Here is a 14,571-nt window from a genome sequence, read left to right on the forward strand (position 1 = left end):
GTCTGCTTTATTTATAAAATAAATTATAAATATGATTACTTTATTTCACGATAAATTATAAAACATGACTAGTCAATTTAAGTAAATAAAATATTAGAAAAAATAACCATAATATTTAAAATGATATAATTTTTAAGACGATAAATTAATTAAAAATAATAATGAAAATAATAATGGATTTATGATAAATTAATTAAAAATAATATTTAAAATGATATAATTAGATCAAATCATGTATTAAAAATGTAAAAAATGAGTTTTGATATTGGTATGTAAGAAAAAAAAAAGTAGTAGATAGAAGTAGGGCTGTAAACGAACTGAACGTTCAGCGAACCGTTCGTGAACCGTTCGGCGGGAAGTTCGTTTATGTTCGTTTATTTAATAAATGAACGAACATGAACAAATTTTTTTGTTCGTTTAGTTAAACGAACGAACATGAACAAGAGTCTCGTTCGTTCATTTATGTTCGTGAACGTTCGTTCATTTACCGTTCGTTTACGTTCGTTTATATTCGTTCGTTTATATTCGTTTATATATTAAATTTAATATATAATCTTTTATTTATTTACTTTGAATTCAAATAATATTTATTTATGTTCGTTTAACCCGTTCGTTTATGTTCGTTTAGCTCGTTCGTTTATGTTCGTTCGTTTACGTTCGTTTAGCATGTTAACGAACGAACATAAACGAACACGAACACACCTGATTTCTAAACGAACGAACACGAACACAAATATTTTCGTTCGTTTACCGTTCGTGTTCGTTCGTTTGTTCGGTTAAGTTAAACGAACGAACATGAACAAGCCTTCGTTCGTGTTCGTTCGGTTCGTTTACAGCCCTAGATAGAAGTGCATTTAGCCACCCGTAAAAAATCAATAAGAATGAGAACTAAGGGGCCGTTTACCCAAATACTTACCCGGTAAGCGTTTATAGGTAGGAGTCAACATTATAATCTACTTTACCAGATAAGATTGTAGTATATTAAAACGGTATCGTATGCAACAATTTACCCGGTAAACGCTTATCCGGATAAGAGTCTTCACCGTCACTTACCGGGTAAGACTCTCTATCTTTGTCATTGCTTTTACCGGGTAAAATTTTCAACCCTTGCCATGTGCATCAGGTGAGGAAAATTACCCGATCCACACTTACCAGATAAGTATTTAGTAAACGGCCCCTAAATTTATGTGATATAATTGACGTATTTATAAAAATCTAATCATGCAATTCACAACATTTTTTCAACGTGTCTCCACTTAATGGACTTTATTTAACGGTATTAGCTCGAAGGACTACCGGTACTATGAAAAGTAAAAGTTAGGGACCATTAGTGTAGATAATGCATTTGAGGGACGATATCCAAATTTAGAGCAAACCACAGGGACCAAAAATATATCTCAATACTTTTTAAATTATAAACACTTAAATCAGAAGCATTTTTTCACTCTTTCATGTAGGGGGTTTCACTTTAAAAAGAAAATGTTCGACGATAACAGATTCAAGTCCATAACCATGGGTTCCAATTCACGGAGTCTTCTTAACACTTACCAATAAGCATCTGTCAATAACCACCTGGGTTGTGGCGCACTGGTTAATTCGCAAGGGGTTATAGTGAAAAATCTCATCTACTCCAGGTTAAAATCCAAGCGCTATTGAAACCCTTATGGCTGGGAGGTTCTCCTATGATGACTTCAGTCCATTCATTGTTGCCCGGGGACTAGTCGGTGCACGTAAACCGCCACAAAACTCACGGCTACCAAAAAAAAAAACCTCTATCGATTATAATTACACAAAAGAAATCAGTGATAGACATTAATGCAATCAGATTTGTATCCGAGTAAGAGTATTCACCATCACTTACTTACCGGGTAAGACTCTCTATCATCTACTATCGGTCCAAAATAATGGGATCATTCTGATCAGATATGAATGATAACTATTAATCTTTAAAAAAATCTTTAAAAAATGTTTATCAAAATTAAAATTAAAATTAAAATATTTTATATTTTTTATAATTTTTTTAAACCTACAAATTATAATTTAAAATCTTGTAGTGACATAAAAGGGACGGTGGGCAGGATACCTTTATAAAGGAAGTGCCAAATGATGTGTGTCCTTTCTCCCAACTGTTTATTAACTTTAGAGTAATCACTTGTTTAGTCCTTATAGTTTGATGTTTTTAACGGTTTTTGTCTTTTTTTAAAAAGATCAACAAAACACGTCCTTATGGTTATGTTTCTTAACGAGCTACAGTGAATGCTTTTTTAATGAATTGGATCTCTGTAGTTGGATTCTTTTTAAATGAATTTGGTCCCAAAATAGGTCCACAACTTAGGTCCCTGTTGTTACATTAAGGACCCAAGTCCTGACTCGTCGTAAAAAGACAACCATGTCGACATAATCTGTTGAATTTTCCGAAAAAGGACAGACAGTTAAGAATATATAACCACAGTGACGAAACATAACACTCATCTATTTAAAAATAAATTCCTTTTTATTTATTTATTTAATATCAAGATGATTAATTATGGTTGTTTTTACTGATAATAACAGACATAAAAAAAATTGGATAAATGGGAAAATTATGAAAAATCAATAGATTTCATATATTGAGCGTTTAAGTTACTGAACAATTTTATTAACCAATAAACACTTGCACTCACTAAAATCGAACTCTCCTGCTTCCTGGTACCTAATGATTGCTCTCACTCTCAACAACTCAGCAGCTGTGATAGCCTCCCATGTCCTCCCCTTTCTGCCACAACACAACTCGTCCTCTGTGCCTTTCATGCTCTTAGTCTCTCACGGCTTACAGCTCACTCCGTCTTGTTCAGCTTAGGATTAGGGTTTTGAAATTTCAGTGTTCTTTTTTTTTACTTTGACTGCTTATATGAATGAGAAGTTGAATATAGGAATATTGATTGCTTGTAACAGATTTAATATCTTCAACATCAAACATTTACACAGGATCTATTATTTCAAAAGATATCTAGAGACTTAATTGTTTAAAATATGAAAGTCTGTTGAGGGTTTTTGAATTTCCTCTATGATTTTACCACAGTAACTAGTTTTATATATCAAAAATGATCATTTTGTTCAGTTTCAATAACTGCATGGATTTTTTACTCAAAACATGTCAAGAGAATTAATCGCTTATATTATAAAAGTCCGTTGATTTTTTTTAACTTTTTCTAAAAAAAGTATCAAAATAAGTTGTTTTATTTTAAAATTTTATATTATTATTTTATTTATATAATTTTTTAAGTATATGAATTCATTAATAAGGAACCAAACTCATTAGCAAAAATCAACCACAGGGGTGTAGCTCGTTAAAACACATAACCACAAGGACATGTTCCATTAGATTTTCAAAAAAGATGACAAAGACAGTAAAAAAACACCTAACGACAAAGATGAAACACGTAATTTACTTTTTTAAATATATAAGACATTAGATTTGGACATCATGTAGATTAAAAGCTGTATTTTTCTACATGAAAGATGTAATATATTTTTCTACGTCGGTATTCTATACATATTTGTTATAACTAGAATAGTACTCGTACAATGCAGCGAGACACATCTCGATTTTAATGTTCTATTTTATTATTTGTCTCTGTCGATGTTATAATACAATTTTATGTGTTTTTAAAAAAACAATAATGATTTTATTTTTGAATAAAATATAAATTTGAAAAAATATATATATCAATGTTAATATCAAATCAACTATTTAAAAGTTTTCATTTTTTATATAATTTATTTTTTAATTATAATTTAATTTAAATTTAATAATAAAATAATTTATTTTTGTTTTAATAATATAACAATTTATAAAGATAATAATTAAGTATTATGTTAGAACTCAATGATTATCCTAATTATATTTTAGATTTTTTATATTTAAAATGAGATGTTCATCATATATTTGATTATGCTTATCTGCAGTTAGTTACACGAATCTAGATATAAAGCTTTAATAAATTGTACTTACGCACAATTTACTTGTAATCTTGAGTTTTAAGTAACATCATTGATAAACAGTACTTTACGCATAAAAAGTGATCTTCAAAAGTTTTTGTCAAATGTTTTATAATATAGTATAAATAAGCGTGAATTACATTCTATTCATCCTTCCAGTTTACTATTTTCAATCGATCTCAATCTCATTTTAAACAACGAAATTAATTCAAAAAAACTCAACTCGTTATACAAATACAACAGTAAAAAGATACAGCTCGTTAAAAAAATACAACCATAAAAACACAGTCTACTTATTTTTCAAAATAAAAAAGAGTATTATAATAATAATAAAAAAATAAATATATAATTAATAATAAAGAAAATGAAGAATTAGTGTTTATGTGGGTGGCATGAAGGGCACATAGCCCAAACATGTCTTGGAAGCATTAAGACAACATTAGAGGGTTGTTGCCCTTCTGTGGGGTACTCATTGTTTCTGTACATCCAACCATATTTCCCTACCAAACCCTTCAAATACAACCCATTGTTCCCATGTGCCTTAATTTAAGACCACCATTCCAACCCTCCTTGTACCATCTTTTTTATTTTTTTAGATAATTTTTTATCTGTGTTTTTTCAGATCTGAAGTAACACTGTAGTAGTGTGTATCAATAACACTGTAGGAGTCTGTATCTGTATGTAATGTTTTATATAAAGTCTTATGTTAATAAAGATATAAGATGTAAGCATATATATATATATTAACATATCAGACAAAAAACAAAATTTTCAACTGCATCATTGTTATAGGTTTTCGGCATTTATGATTGTGGGGCATAAACTGCATAATTGTTGGATCTTGGTTTGCATAATTTGATTACGACCTTTTGGAAATAATTCATATGTAGGTCTTAATGGTTCAAGGTCTTAATTGACCATCTTCAGCATCGATCAATAGAAACAAAGAACAAAAAAAAAATGCAATTCTGGAGTTTTTTTAGTTGTTTGAAGTTGAATATGACGGTAATTAGTTTTGTTGTGTTATTCGTTTTTATACCGTCACCATCTTTTATGGATCCGTTGTAGTGAAAAAAAAAATACGGTTTAAAGTGTGCTACGGTAATATTTAAGTTATGTGCTCCAATATTTCTAAAAAAATGAAGGAGAGTAATATCGTAGGGATCGAACCACTGACGTTTCTTGCAAATACAAGAAACCAACCAACTATTATGGGGGTGTTTGGGATTGCTTATTTGAAACAACTTATGCTTTTCTACAAAAGCACTTATCAATTTATTATAAGTCAGAAGGATTTAACTTCTTTAGAAACTCCTTATCACCGGTTTGGCACCGTTATAAGTTGTTTATCCAAACACTCAAAAGTGTTTATTACCGGTGCCACACTGGAATAAGTCAATAAGTTATTTTTATAAGCAATCCAAACACCCCCTATATATATTCTGATTTTGTATATTTAAATATGGTGGTTGAACTGTGTTACCGCTTGGAAAATTTTCTACGTCCGCCTCTACCTTTTTTTAAGCAGTTATAAAACCATCCAATCTCCGAAATAATAAGGGGAATAAATTTTGCATTTACGTAGCATCCAACACCGTTGACACCATTTTGTCAAAAATTTGACGAAGTACGTACAAATTATTTTGTATTAAATAATCCTGATTGATTGAAATTCTTGATTTCTTTGAAAATAATAGACGTATTCAGTTCAAAGTTTATGGTCAACTGTTACAAAAAGCATTTCGAAATAATCAACGCAGTGGTCGAAAGTTGAAACTACGGAAGACAAAGGGTATTTTAGTCATTTCAAGTAACTTTATGTCCATTTTAGTACTAGTATTGGATGAAAGTTGCAATTATATTATTATAAAAGAAGTCTTTAAAAATCTAAAACTTGTTTGTCCAAATACTAAGAAGTAGCTTCCTAAAGGCCCAGGAAGAATACAGTTAATGACAAAAATGGTACCTGTAATTCTAATGTTTGCACTTGTGGATCGTGCTTAGAAAATCTTTTACAATTTTGGTCCATTACTCCATAATTCTTTTAGAGATAAAAAGAAAGCAAACATTTTTTTTAACAATGCATGAGGATAAGTGTCACTCTAATCGTAAAGTCTCGTAACATAGCCTCAACGACACAGGAATTCAACTCGAGTGGCTACCCGCATTAGAACCCATGACTTCATTCGCTTATTTATTTGAATTACGACTCGTACTTATAAACGTTAGATTTCTTGTTCTAAAAAGTTTTTGATGATACTAAATTTGCACTAAGGGAATTTCTTGTTTGACAAAAAAAAGTCTGTCTCTTAATGGTTCTAAAACCCTCTAAATGATTTTTGTATCTTGGACCTCTTTTAACCATTTAGCACCCTAATTTCATTCTGAATAATTACCAAATAATTATATTTCATTTTTCACTATATTATAAGAGTTTCTTAATCATTCTGACCACCTAATTATTCTGTACCAAACCATTCAACAACTGTCAAAACCATTAATTGGATCACTTTTATCACTATAAGATGATAGAGGCCTTTTTTTAAAACTTCAACTATCTAATCATGTCATCCAATGGCTAATGACACATTAAACATCTTTATGCTAATAATAAAGAAAATAATTAAGATTGAACCCATAATTTTCCTCTAAATAATTAAACCTTTTATACAAATACTACCCATTTTTGTCTTGTTTTGCTTCAGACAAGAGAGATTAAGGCTTAATTATTTGAAAACTCCAAAATTTATGTGATACGTGAGAACTTTTATCTTAAGATTTTGTTTCACATGATTATTTTTCATCTAAAATGTATCAATTAACGTATATTTGTTTCACAATGTGTTTGTTTCATATGTTTTTGGTTCACAATGTAAAACTTTTTTACATGTATTTTTTGTCTCATAAACATGTCAAAAAGGTTTATATTGTGAACCAAGTATATATGAAACAAACATATTGTAATACAAATATATATTAATCAATATTCTAATCCTAGTTTATATGAAATAACACATGATACATAAGTTTTCAAAGTCATGAGAATTGCATATTCTCATGTGTTGTAAAAAGGTCATATATATATATATATATATATATATATATATAGGTGAGTTATTATACAACCATATACATTTGTATAACCAATACAACCAATCTCAACCGTCTATTTAATTTGATGAATATGTAATTTCATAAATATATATATATATATATATAGAGAGAGAGAGAGAGAGAGAGAGAGAGAGGGGTTGGTTATTATACAACCATTGACATTTGTACAACCAATACAACCCAATCTCAACCGTCCATTTCATTTGATTAATATGTGATTTCATAGAAGTTTTGATTGTTTCTTAACATAAAGTATTTGTCATAATTAATGAACCATATTCATCTTCCATAAATATTCAAATAATAATAAATAAATTCTCATCATTTCCATAAATATCTCAATTTATTGGGTTGTCAGGGTCGTCCCTGGGGGAGGGCGGGCCGGGCATATGCCCAGTGCCCATAAAAATTAGGGGCCCAATTTTGTTAATATATATAAAATATAGTAGTTTAAATAAATTAGTAAATACAAGACACATAAAAAATTTAGTATCTAATATGACAAGAAAAGATTTTGGTACTACATTAACTATTAAAGACCCAAACATATATGAATTAAATATATTGGAGAAAAAAAAATACCTAAAGAGGTTAATCTGTCGTTCATTATATAATATTATTTAATGTTTTTCTAAGTTTTTTTTTATCTAAAACCGACATTTAAAACTACTTGTTTCGAAAACTTTGATATATTCTTCATAATTTATCTCTCATCGACTCTTTTGATTGTTCCATTCTTGCATTAATTCTATTTTTATATTAGAATATGATAGATTTTCTTGTTATTAGCTAACAAAACCCCCATCTTTTGAAAAAATTACCAATCATATAAGACGGTACAACTTATATCTATATTTAGAATAATAAAACTATAATTGTTTTTTCATAGTTGTTCTTTATTATCTAATATTGAGTGTATAAATCTTATGTATTATTTTATCTCTAAAAGAAGAATAAGATTTCAAACTATCACCAACATGAGTTTTTTTAATTTATATAATCGATGATTGCAAAAAAATTTGTTTTAACTTTAACCCTATGTTCTTGAGTCTTCTTTTATGTAGGAAAGAGAGGAAAGTAATGGGAGAAAAAAATATATTTTGTTCTTGAGATTTTTTTAGGGAAAGGAAAGAAATTATATTAAAATTTTATTTTTATTTCATTATTTTTCGTTCCTTTTTTTTTCTCTATTAAAAACACAAACAAAAAACTTTATTTTTCTTCCTTTCTTTTATTTTTCTTTTCCTTTCTCATTCTTTTCTTTCATTCCCAAATTCGAAATCATAATATAAAAGTTTAAAATGGTATTAATTTTCCCAAATTCGAAAACATGATATAAGTTTTAAATGGTATTAATCTTTCCAAATTCGAAAACATAATATAAAAGTTTAAAATGGTGTTAAAAATATTAACATGAGATGACATGGAAAAGTCCAATCCATTTATATTGATTTACATACTGTCACTCAAAAATCAGAATAATCGACTTTGTGACCCCAAATGATGTCATTTTATGTACCAAAAGTATATCATAGGATGTTTTTTATGACGAAACAAATCAACGATACCACAAAAAAATGTTCTAGTAGATAATATTAGTTTAGAAACGAGTATTGATTGATTTTGCGTCCAGGAATACTTGGAAAAACGGTTTTATATGAATTCAATGTTATTTCTGATTATAAAAACAATATATTGAAAAAAATATCGTACTTATCGAGAGCCCATTTTTACATCTCGTCCAGGGCCTAAAAATTGTCAGGAACGGGCCTGTGAGTTGCATTGGTTGTACAAATGCGACAGGTTGTATTTGAAACAAAATATATATATATATATATATATATAGGGTTGGGTTCACGTGAGACCAAAGGTTTTTCGTGAGACCCGTAAGACCAATTTATGTTCATTGATCAACTTTATAAGTTAATGATTAAACGGTCTAAATTATATGGTGGCAATTTTGTGATTATTGAAAAATCTCGTGGCGTTTATAAATGTTTAGATTGTCAGATTATAGATCTAATCCAAAGGTTAAGAATTGGTCTCACGGGTCTCACGAAAAACTATTGTTCTCACATGATCCTAAGTATATATATATATATGGTTGGGTTCACGTGAGACCAGCCTGTTTTCGTGAGACCCGTGAGACCGCATTTTTACACGTAAACTTCACAGCAAAAACATTGTGAAGGTTTAAAAAAAGTCGAACATTCATAGCAAAAACACTGTGAAAGTTTTAAAAAGTCACCTTCACAGCATTTTATTGTGAAGTTTCAAGTGTAAAATGTTAGTCACACGGGTCTCACGAAAACAGGCTGGTCTCACATGATCCCAAGTATATATATATATATATATATATATATATATATATAGGGGAGCGATCAAATGCAAACCACTCAATTTGTACAAACCATGCAAGCCGCATTCAACCAATCATAATTTTTCATTTTGTTCATTTTTTGTAATTATGAGAGGTTGATTAATCACTTTTATTGTGGAGGGTGTTAATCATAGATATTATCATCTTCATAATTTTAATTTTAGAGAAATACATGAAACAGTTTCATTAATGTTAGAGAAATACATGAAACAGTTTCATTAAGTATTATATGAAACAATTTCACAACCATATATGAAACAACTTCATCAAAAAAARGWWTTATATGAAACAATTTCACAAGATTAAACAATTTCATGAAAAAATTTCATAAGATTAAACAATGAAATCGACAGATGAATGTGGTTTGCACGGTTTACACAAATGTGTGCGGTTTTCATATGATCACTCCTCTATATATATATATATATATATATATATATATATATATATAAAATATGAGATGCTTAGTTACCATGTGCTCATCTAATTGACGCCACGTGCACGTAATTTTCATATCCACTATTTACCAAGAATCTTGTTGGTCAGAAAGACAAGAGGATGTGTAACCAAAATGAGAAAGAAGTTTTCATTATGAAGCCTTTGACAAATCCTAGAAACCTAGGGACTAAAAGTGCAATATGAGGAATAATACAAGGACCATTTCAGTAATTTACTCAAAAAAGCTGCATAAAAGCCCCCCAAAAGACAACCAAGAGAGAGAGAGGGAGAGAGATGAAAATAGTGTTAAAATGGTCGTCCATATTGTTGATAGTATTAGTGCTTGTTGTGAAGGTGTTGATGGTGTTATGGTGGAAACCAAAGAGGATTGAAAAGCATTTTGGTAAACAAGGCATAAAGGGACCTCCATATTGCTTCTTTATTGGCAATGCCAAAGAGATTGTGAGCTTGATGGTGAAAGCTTCTTCACAACCCATGTCCATGCCTTTTCATCACAACATCCTCCCTCGAGTCCTCTCGTTCTACCATCATTGGAACAAAATCTACGGTATGTCTCATCCTTAACCTGATATCGTCCATCAGATTCTATCAAGTTCAATCTTTGACGATATTGTATGTGTAAGTTAAGGTCCGTGTATCTAATTCAGTTGTAACTGTGATACATACATATATATATATATATACATATATATATATATAAGAAGATAATTAAGATTTGAATCGATGATCTAGACATGGGTTCTTGATGGTTTCTGATGTTATCAAGAGTTTTGGAGTATATTGATGGTATAAACCCTAGAGTAGTTGATGGCTTCAAGATTTCTTGTTTGCTATGTGAATCTGATCTATTTTATTCATCTTGTTTAGATGGTTTGTTATCGTTTTTATCTTTCTTTCTTTATACAACGATATCACCACATGGGTATATATATATATATATATATATAGATATAGATACAGATATGATCATCCAATCAATGTCTATTTAGGAGTTCTTATTACATCTATCTTATATGGAAAGACTTGTTTCCTATTATACCTTGTGTGAAATGTCTTAAAATAGTTTTTTTTAATTAACCTGGATATCCTAGAGATATGTATGCTTTATGTTCTTTTTTTGTCTGACTTTGTGCTTCTTATGGGATTCTTTTCTAACTTGATGGTTACCATTTTTTTTCTACTGATTTTAGTTACATTAATCGTTTCATGCAATCTTTTGTCACGTTTTCATGATGACAATTGTAATTGATATGAATCTTGTTAACGGAATTATGTAGGTCCTACATTTCTTATATGGTTTGGACCGATGGCTCGTCTCACTGTTGCTGATCCTGATCTTATTCGAGAAGTGTTTTGTTCCAAATCAGAATTATATGAGAAAAACGAAGCTCACCCTTTGATTAAACAACTAGAAGGTGATGGTCTCCTTAGCCTCAAAGGTGAAAAATGGGCTCTCCACAGAAAGATCATCACTCCCACGTTTCACATGGATAATCTCAAAGTAAAATTTTCTACTTATCAGTTTTTCAATGAATAATTTAATAAAGAAACAGTATTTGATGTATTTTTATTGTTTGTTATAGTTATTGGTACCTGTGGCAGCAAGTAGCGTGGTGAAAATGTTGGACAAGTTGTCAAATATGTCGGATTCTGGGAAGGTGGAAATTGAAGTCTCTCGATGGTACCAAAACCTAACAGAAGAGATAGTGACGAGGATCGCGTTTGGCAATAGTTATGAAGATGGAAAACATATTTTTCAATTACAAGCTCGACAAATGGTCTTAACTTCTGAAGCGTTTCAAAAAATCCCCATTCCATGTTACAGGTATATATTACAAAGGAAATGTTCAAACGAGAAGACAATCAACTTACGATAAGCATTAAATCACATGTGATTCTAAAGCAAAAACACATCACATGTGATTTCACTCTGAAATCATATGTTCAAATCAAAAACAAATCAACCTACAAATTGCATGATTTGTAGTATGCATGTTGAATGGTTGATAAAGAAAATTACACGATTTATTCTGTTTGCTAATTACTTGAACACCTTTTAAAATTATATCGGTTTTTACATAAAATTTGGTCATTCTTCTTTGATGGATGTTTATATGCAAAATACATGTTTTAAAACATAATTTTAATCAATTATATGATAACTTTTTTACGTTGGGTGTCCCAAGTAAGTTATGACTTAGAGTCGTGCATGATCAATACTCGTAAGTTTTTATCATGATTATAACGTTGTATTACTTTGTGGGATTTGTTAGGTTTTTACCAACGAGAAGGAATAGAGAATCTTGGAAATTACAAAAGGAAATCAAGAAATGTTTGATTGGGGTAATTGAGAGGAGGAGGGAAAAGTGGGATGGCGAAGAAATGGGAAATGGGCCCAAGGATTTGCTTGGTCTTATGATAGAAGCGAGTAGGAAAGAATCGTTGAATTCCTCGCCGCCGGCGATCACGACACATGACATAGCGGAGGAGTGCAAAAGTTTTTTCTTCGCTGGAGAACAGACAACATCCAACCTGTTGACATGGTCCACCGTATTGCTAGCGATGCACCCACAATGGCAGGTGATAGCACGTGACGAGGTGCTTGATGTGTGCGGACCACGCAACATCCCCACCAAAGATTGTGTTTCCAAGCTTAAAACGGTAACCCTCCCTCTTCTCTTAAAAAAACACGTTTTTTCCTTCTAGCCACTTGAAATTACTTTTTTACCCTTACATATACATTTTTTAAGAGTATAATATTTTATGTAACTTGCACACACACTTCGGTTATGATGGGATGAAACTATTTATCACCTCTAGGGATATTGGCTCTACGGTGACCTGAATAATATTTAACCAATGGCCATTTAGTTTATATATGCTAACTTTCACTCTCAAATCGGTTTACGAAAAAATACGTATGTTTTATTTTAATCATAAAAACTACTTGATAAGAACAAAATGGAGAATTTTTTTTGTCAAAAAACCAATGGAATCTATATCTTGTAACGATTATTAATCAATAAAGAATAAATTTTGATAAATCTTCTAAATTGTATTATGTATTTTGAAATAACAGTTGTTATTCTTGTGCAGTTGACCATGATACTCAACGAGTCCTTAAGACTGTATCCTCCAATCGTGGCATCAATCAGACGAGCAAAAACTGATGTGGAGTTAGGTGGGTACAAGATCCCACGAGGAACCGAGCTTCTTGTACCTATCTTGGCTGTTCATCATGATCAGACCATCTGGGGCAATGACGCTAATGAGTTCAACCCTGGTCGGTTCGTAGATGGAGTGGTTGGTGCATCTAAGCATCCTATAGGCTTCATCCCTTTTGGGCTCGGTGTTCGCACATGCATCGGGCAAAATCTTGCAATTTTACAAGCGAAACTAACACTTGCAATGATATTGCAAAGATTCTCTTTCGAGTTGTCCCCAAAGTATCAACATGCACCCACAGTTCTAATGCTACTTTATCCACAACACGGTGCACCAGTTATCTTCAAACACATACCGTTAGATCCTAGCAACAAAGGAGATCAAGGGTTGTAAAATGACCCACAAAACCGAATTAAAAGATAACCATAGCAAATCTTAAACAACAAAAGGTTATAGGATGAAATAGTAAATTATTTTTATTTTCATTCCTACCCCATTAGTTTACTTAAATAGCTATAATGACCCTTCAAGTACAAAATGTCGTGTATTTGCCAGAAGTGTGTAATTTCGGGAATGTAAGTAGTTAGTTAGAAATTTTTATCTGCCTCCCATGTGTATTTTATGTAAATCTTGTTCATATCTAACAACAATTTTGTAGATATGAGGTTATAATTTGTTGGTTGGCTTTGATCGGTGTTTTAAATCAGATATCCTAAAGCATACTGTATTTTCCAAAAAAAACATACTAAAAACTGTAAATCTTCCTTTTTTTTTTGTAAGGGTGTCCGGGCCAAAGCCCGACTAATCCCCGGCAATTTTTGGAGGCTAAACATGGCCCCACTTAAATGTCGCCAACACTCCCCTCCCAGAGCTCGAACTTGGGTTCATGACTATGCCATGCCCAAGCCTTTACCACTAGGCTGGAAGGTCTTTGACAAAAAATTGTTTGCTGTAAAAACTCATCTACTAAAACCTAAAGAACAATTGATGAAGATTTTTATACAAATTTTTATTGTAGTATGTAATAAAAGAAATGGACACTTTCAAAATGAGTTGGGAACCCAAAATTCAACATGTTTTTTTTAAGTATATAATATTTATATACGGTAAATAGAACAAATAAACTCACACACCCTCCTTACATTTTGTGATGTTTGACCCCTGATTTTGTAGAAGGTCAAAGACTTACATACCTCAATTTTGACAACAAAACTGGAGAGGATTAAAAAGTGGAATTAAATAAAAAATCTTAAAAACTATAGCTACATAAAATGTACAAAAGGCCAAATAAACCCCATATTAATGCACCAAACATTATTTTCATAATTATTTGTCTCTGGACTTTTAATTATATATATACCGGACCACATCAAAAGAAATTCATGAGAAGCGTGATTTGATGACGGTTTTTACCTGACGGTTATCAAAAAAGTGGTGATATTTTAGTACATACATAAAAACCTTGACGATAT

The 14,571-nt window shown here is 30.8% G+C and overlaps 1 protein-coding gene across 1 annotated transcript; it reads left to right on the forward strand.

The window, feature by feature from the left end:
- Positions 1-10,207: 10,207 nt before the first annotated feature.
- Positions 10,208-13,726, forward strand: LOC112517161 (cytochrome P450 734A1-like). The gene is made up of 5 exons (XM_025124511.1): positions 10,208-10,481; positions 11,212-11,435; positions 11,518-11,759; positions 12,208-12,595; positions 13,031-13,726. Exons 1-5 carry the CDS (start codon positions 10,208-10,210, stop codon positions 13,490-13,492), a joined length of 1,590 nt encoding a protein of 529 aa, XP_024980279.1. The 3' UTR covers positions 13,493-13,726.
- The last annotated feature ends 845 nt before the right edge of the window (positions 13,727-14,571 follow it).

This window comes from Cynara cardunculus, assembly GCF_001531365.2.
Source record: "Cynara cardunculus var. scolymus isolate 2C chromosome LG 8, CcrdV1, whole genome shotgun sequence".
Classification (NCBI taxonomy): domain Eukaryota; kingdom Viridiplantae; phylum Streptophyta; class Magnoliopsida; order Asterales; family Asteraceae; genus Cynara; species Cynara cardunculus.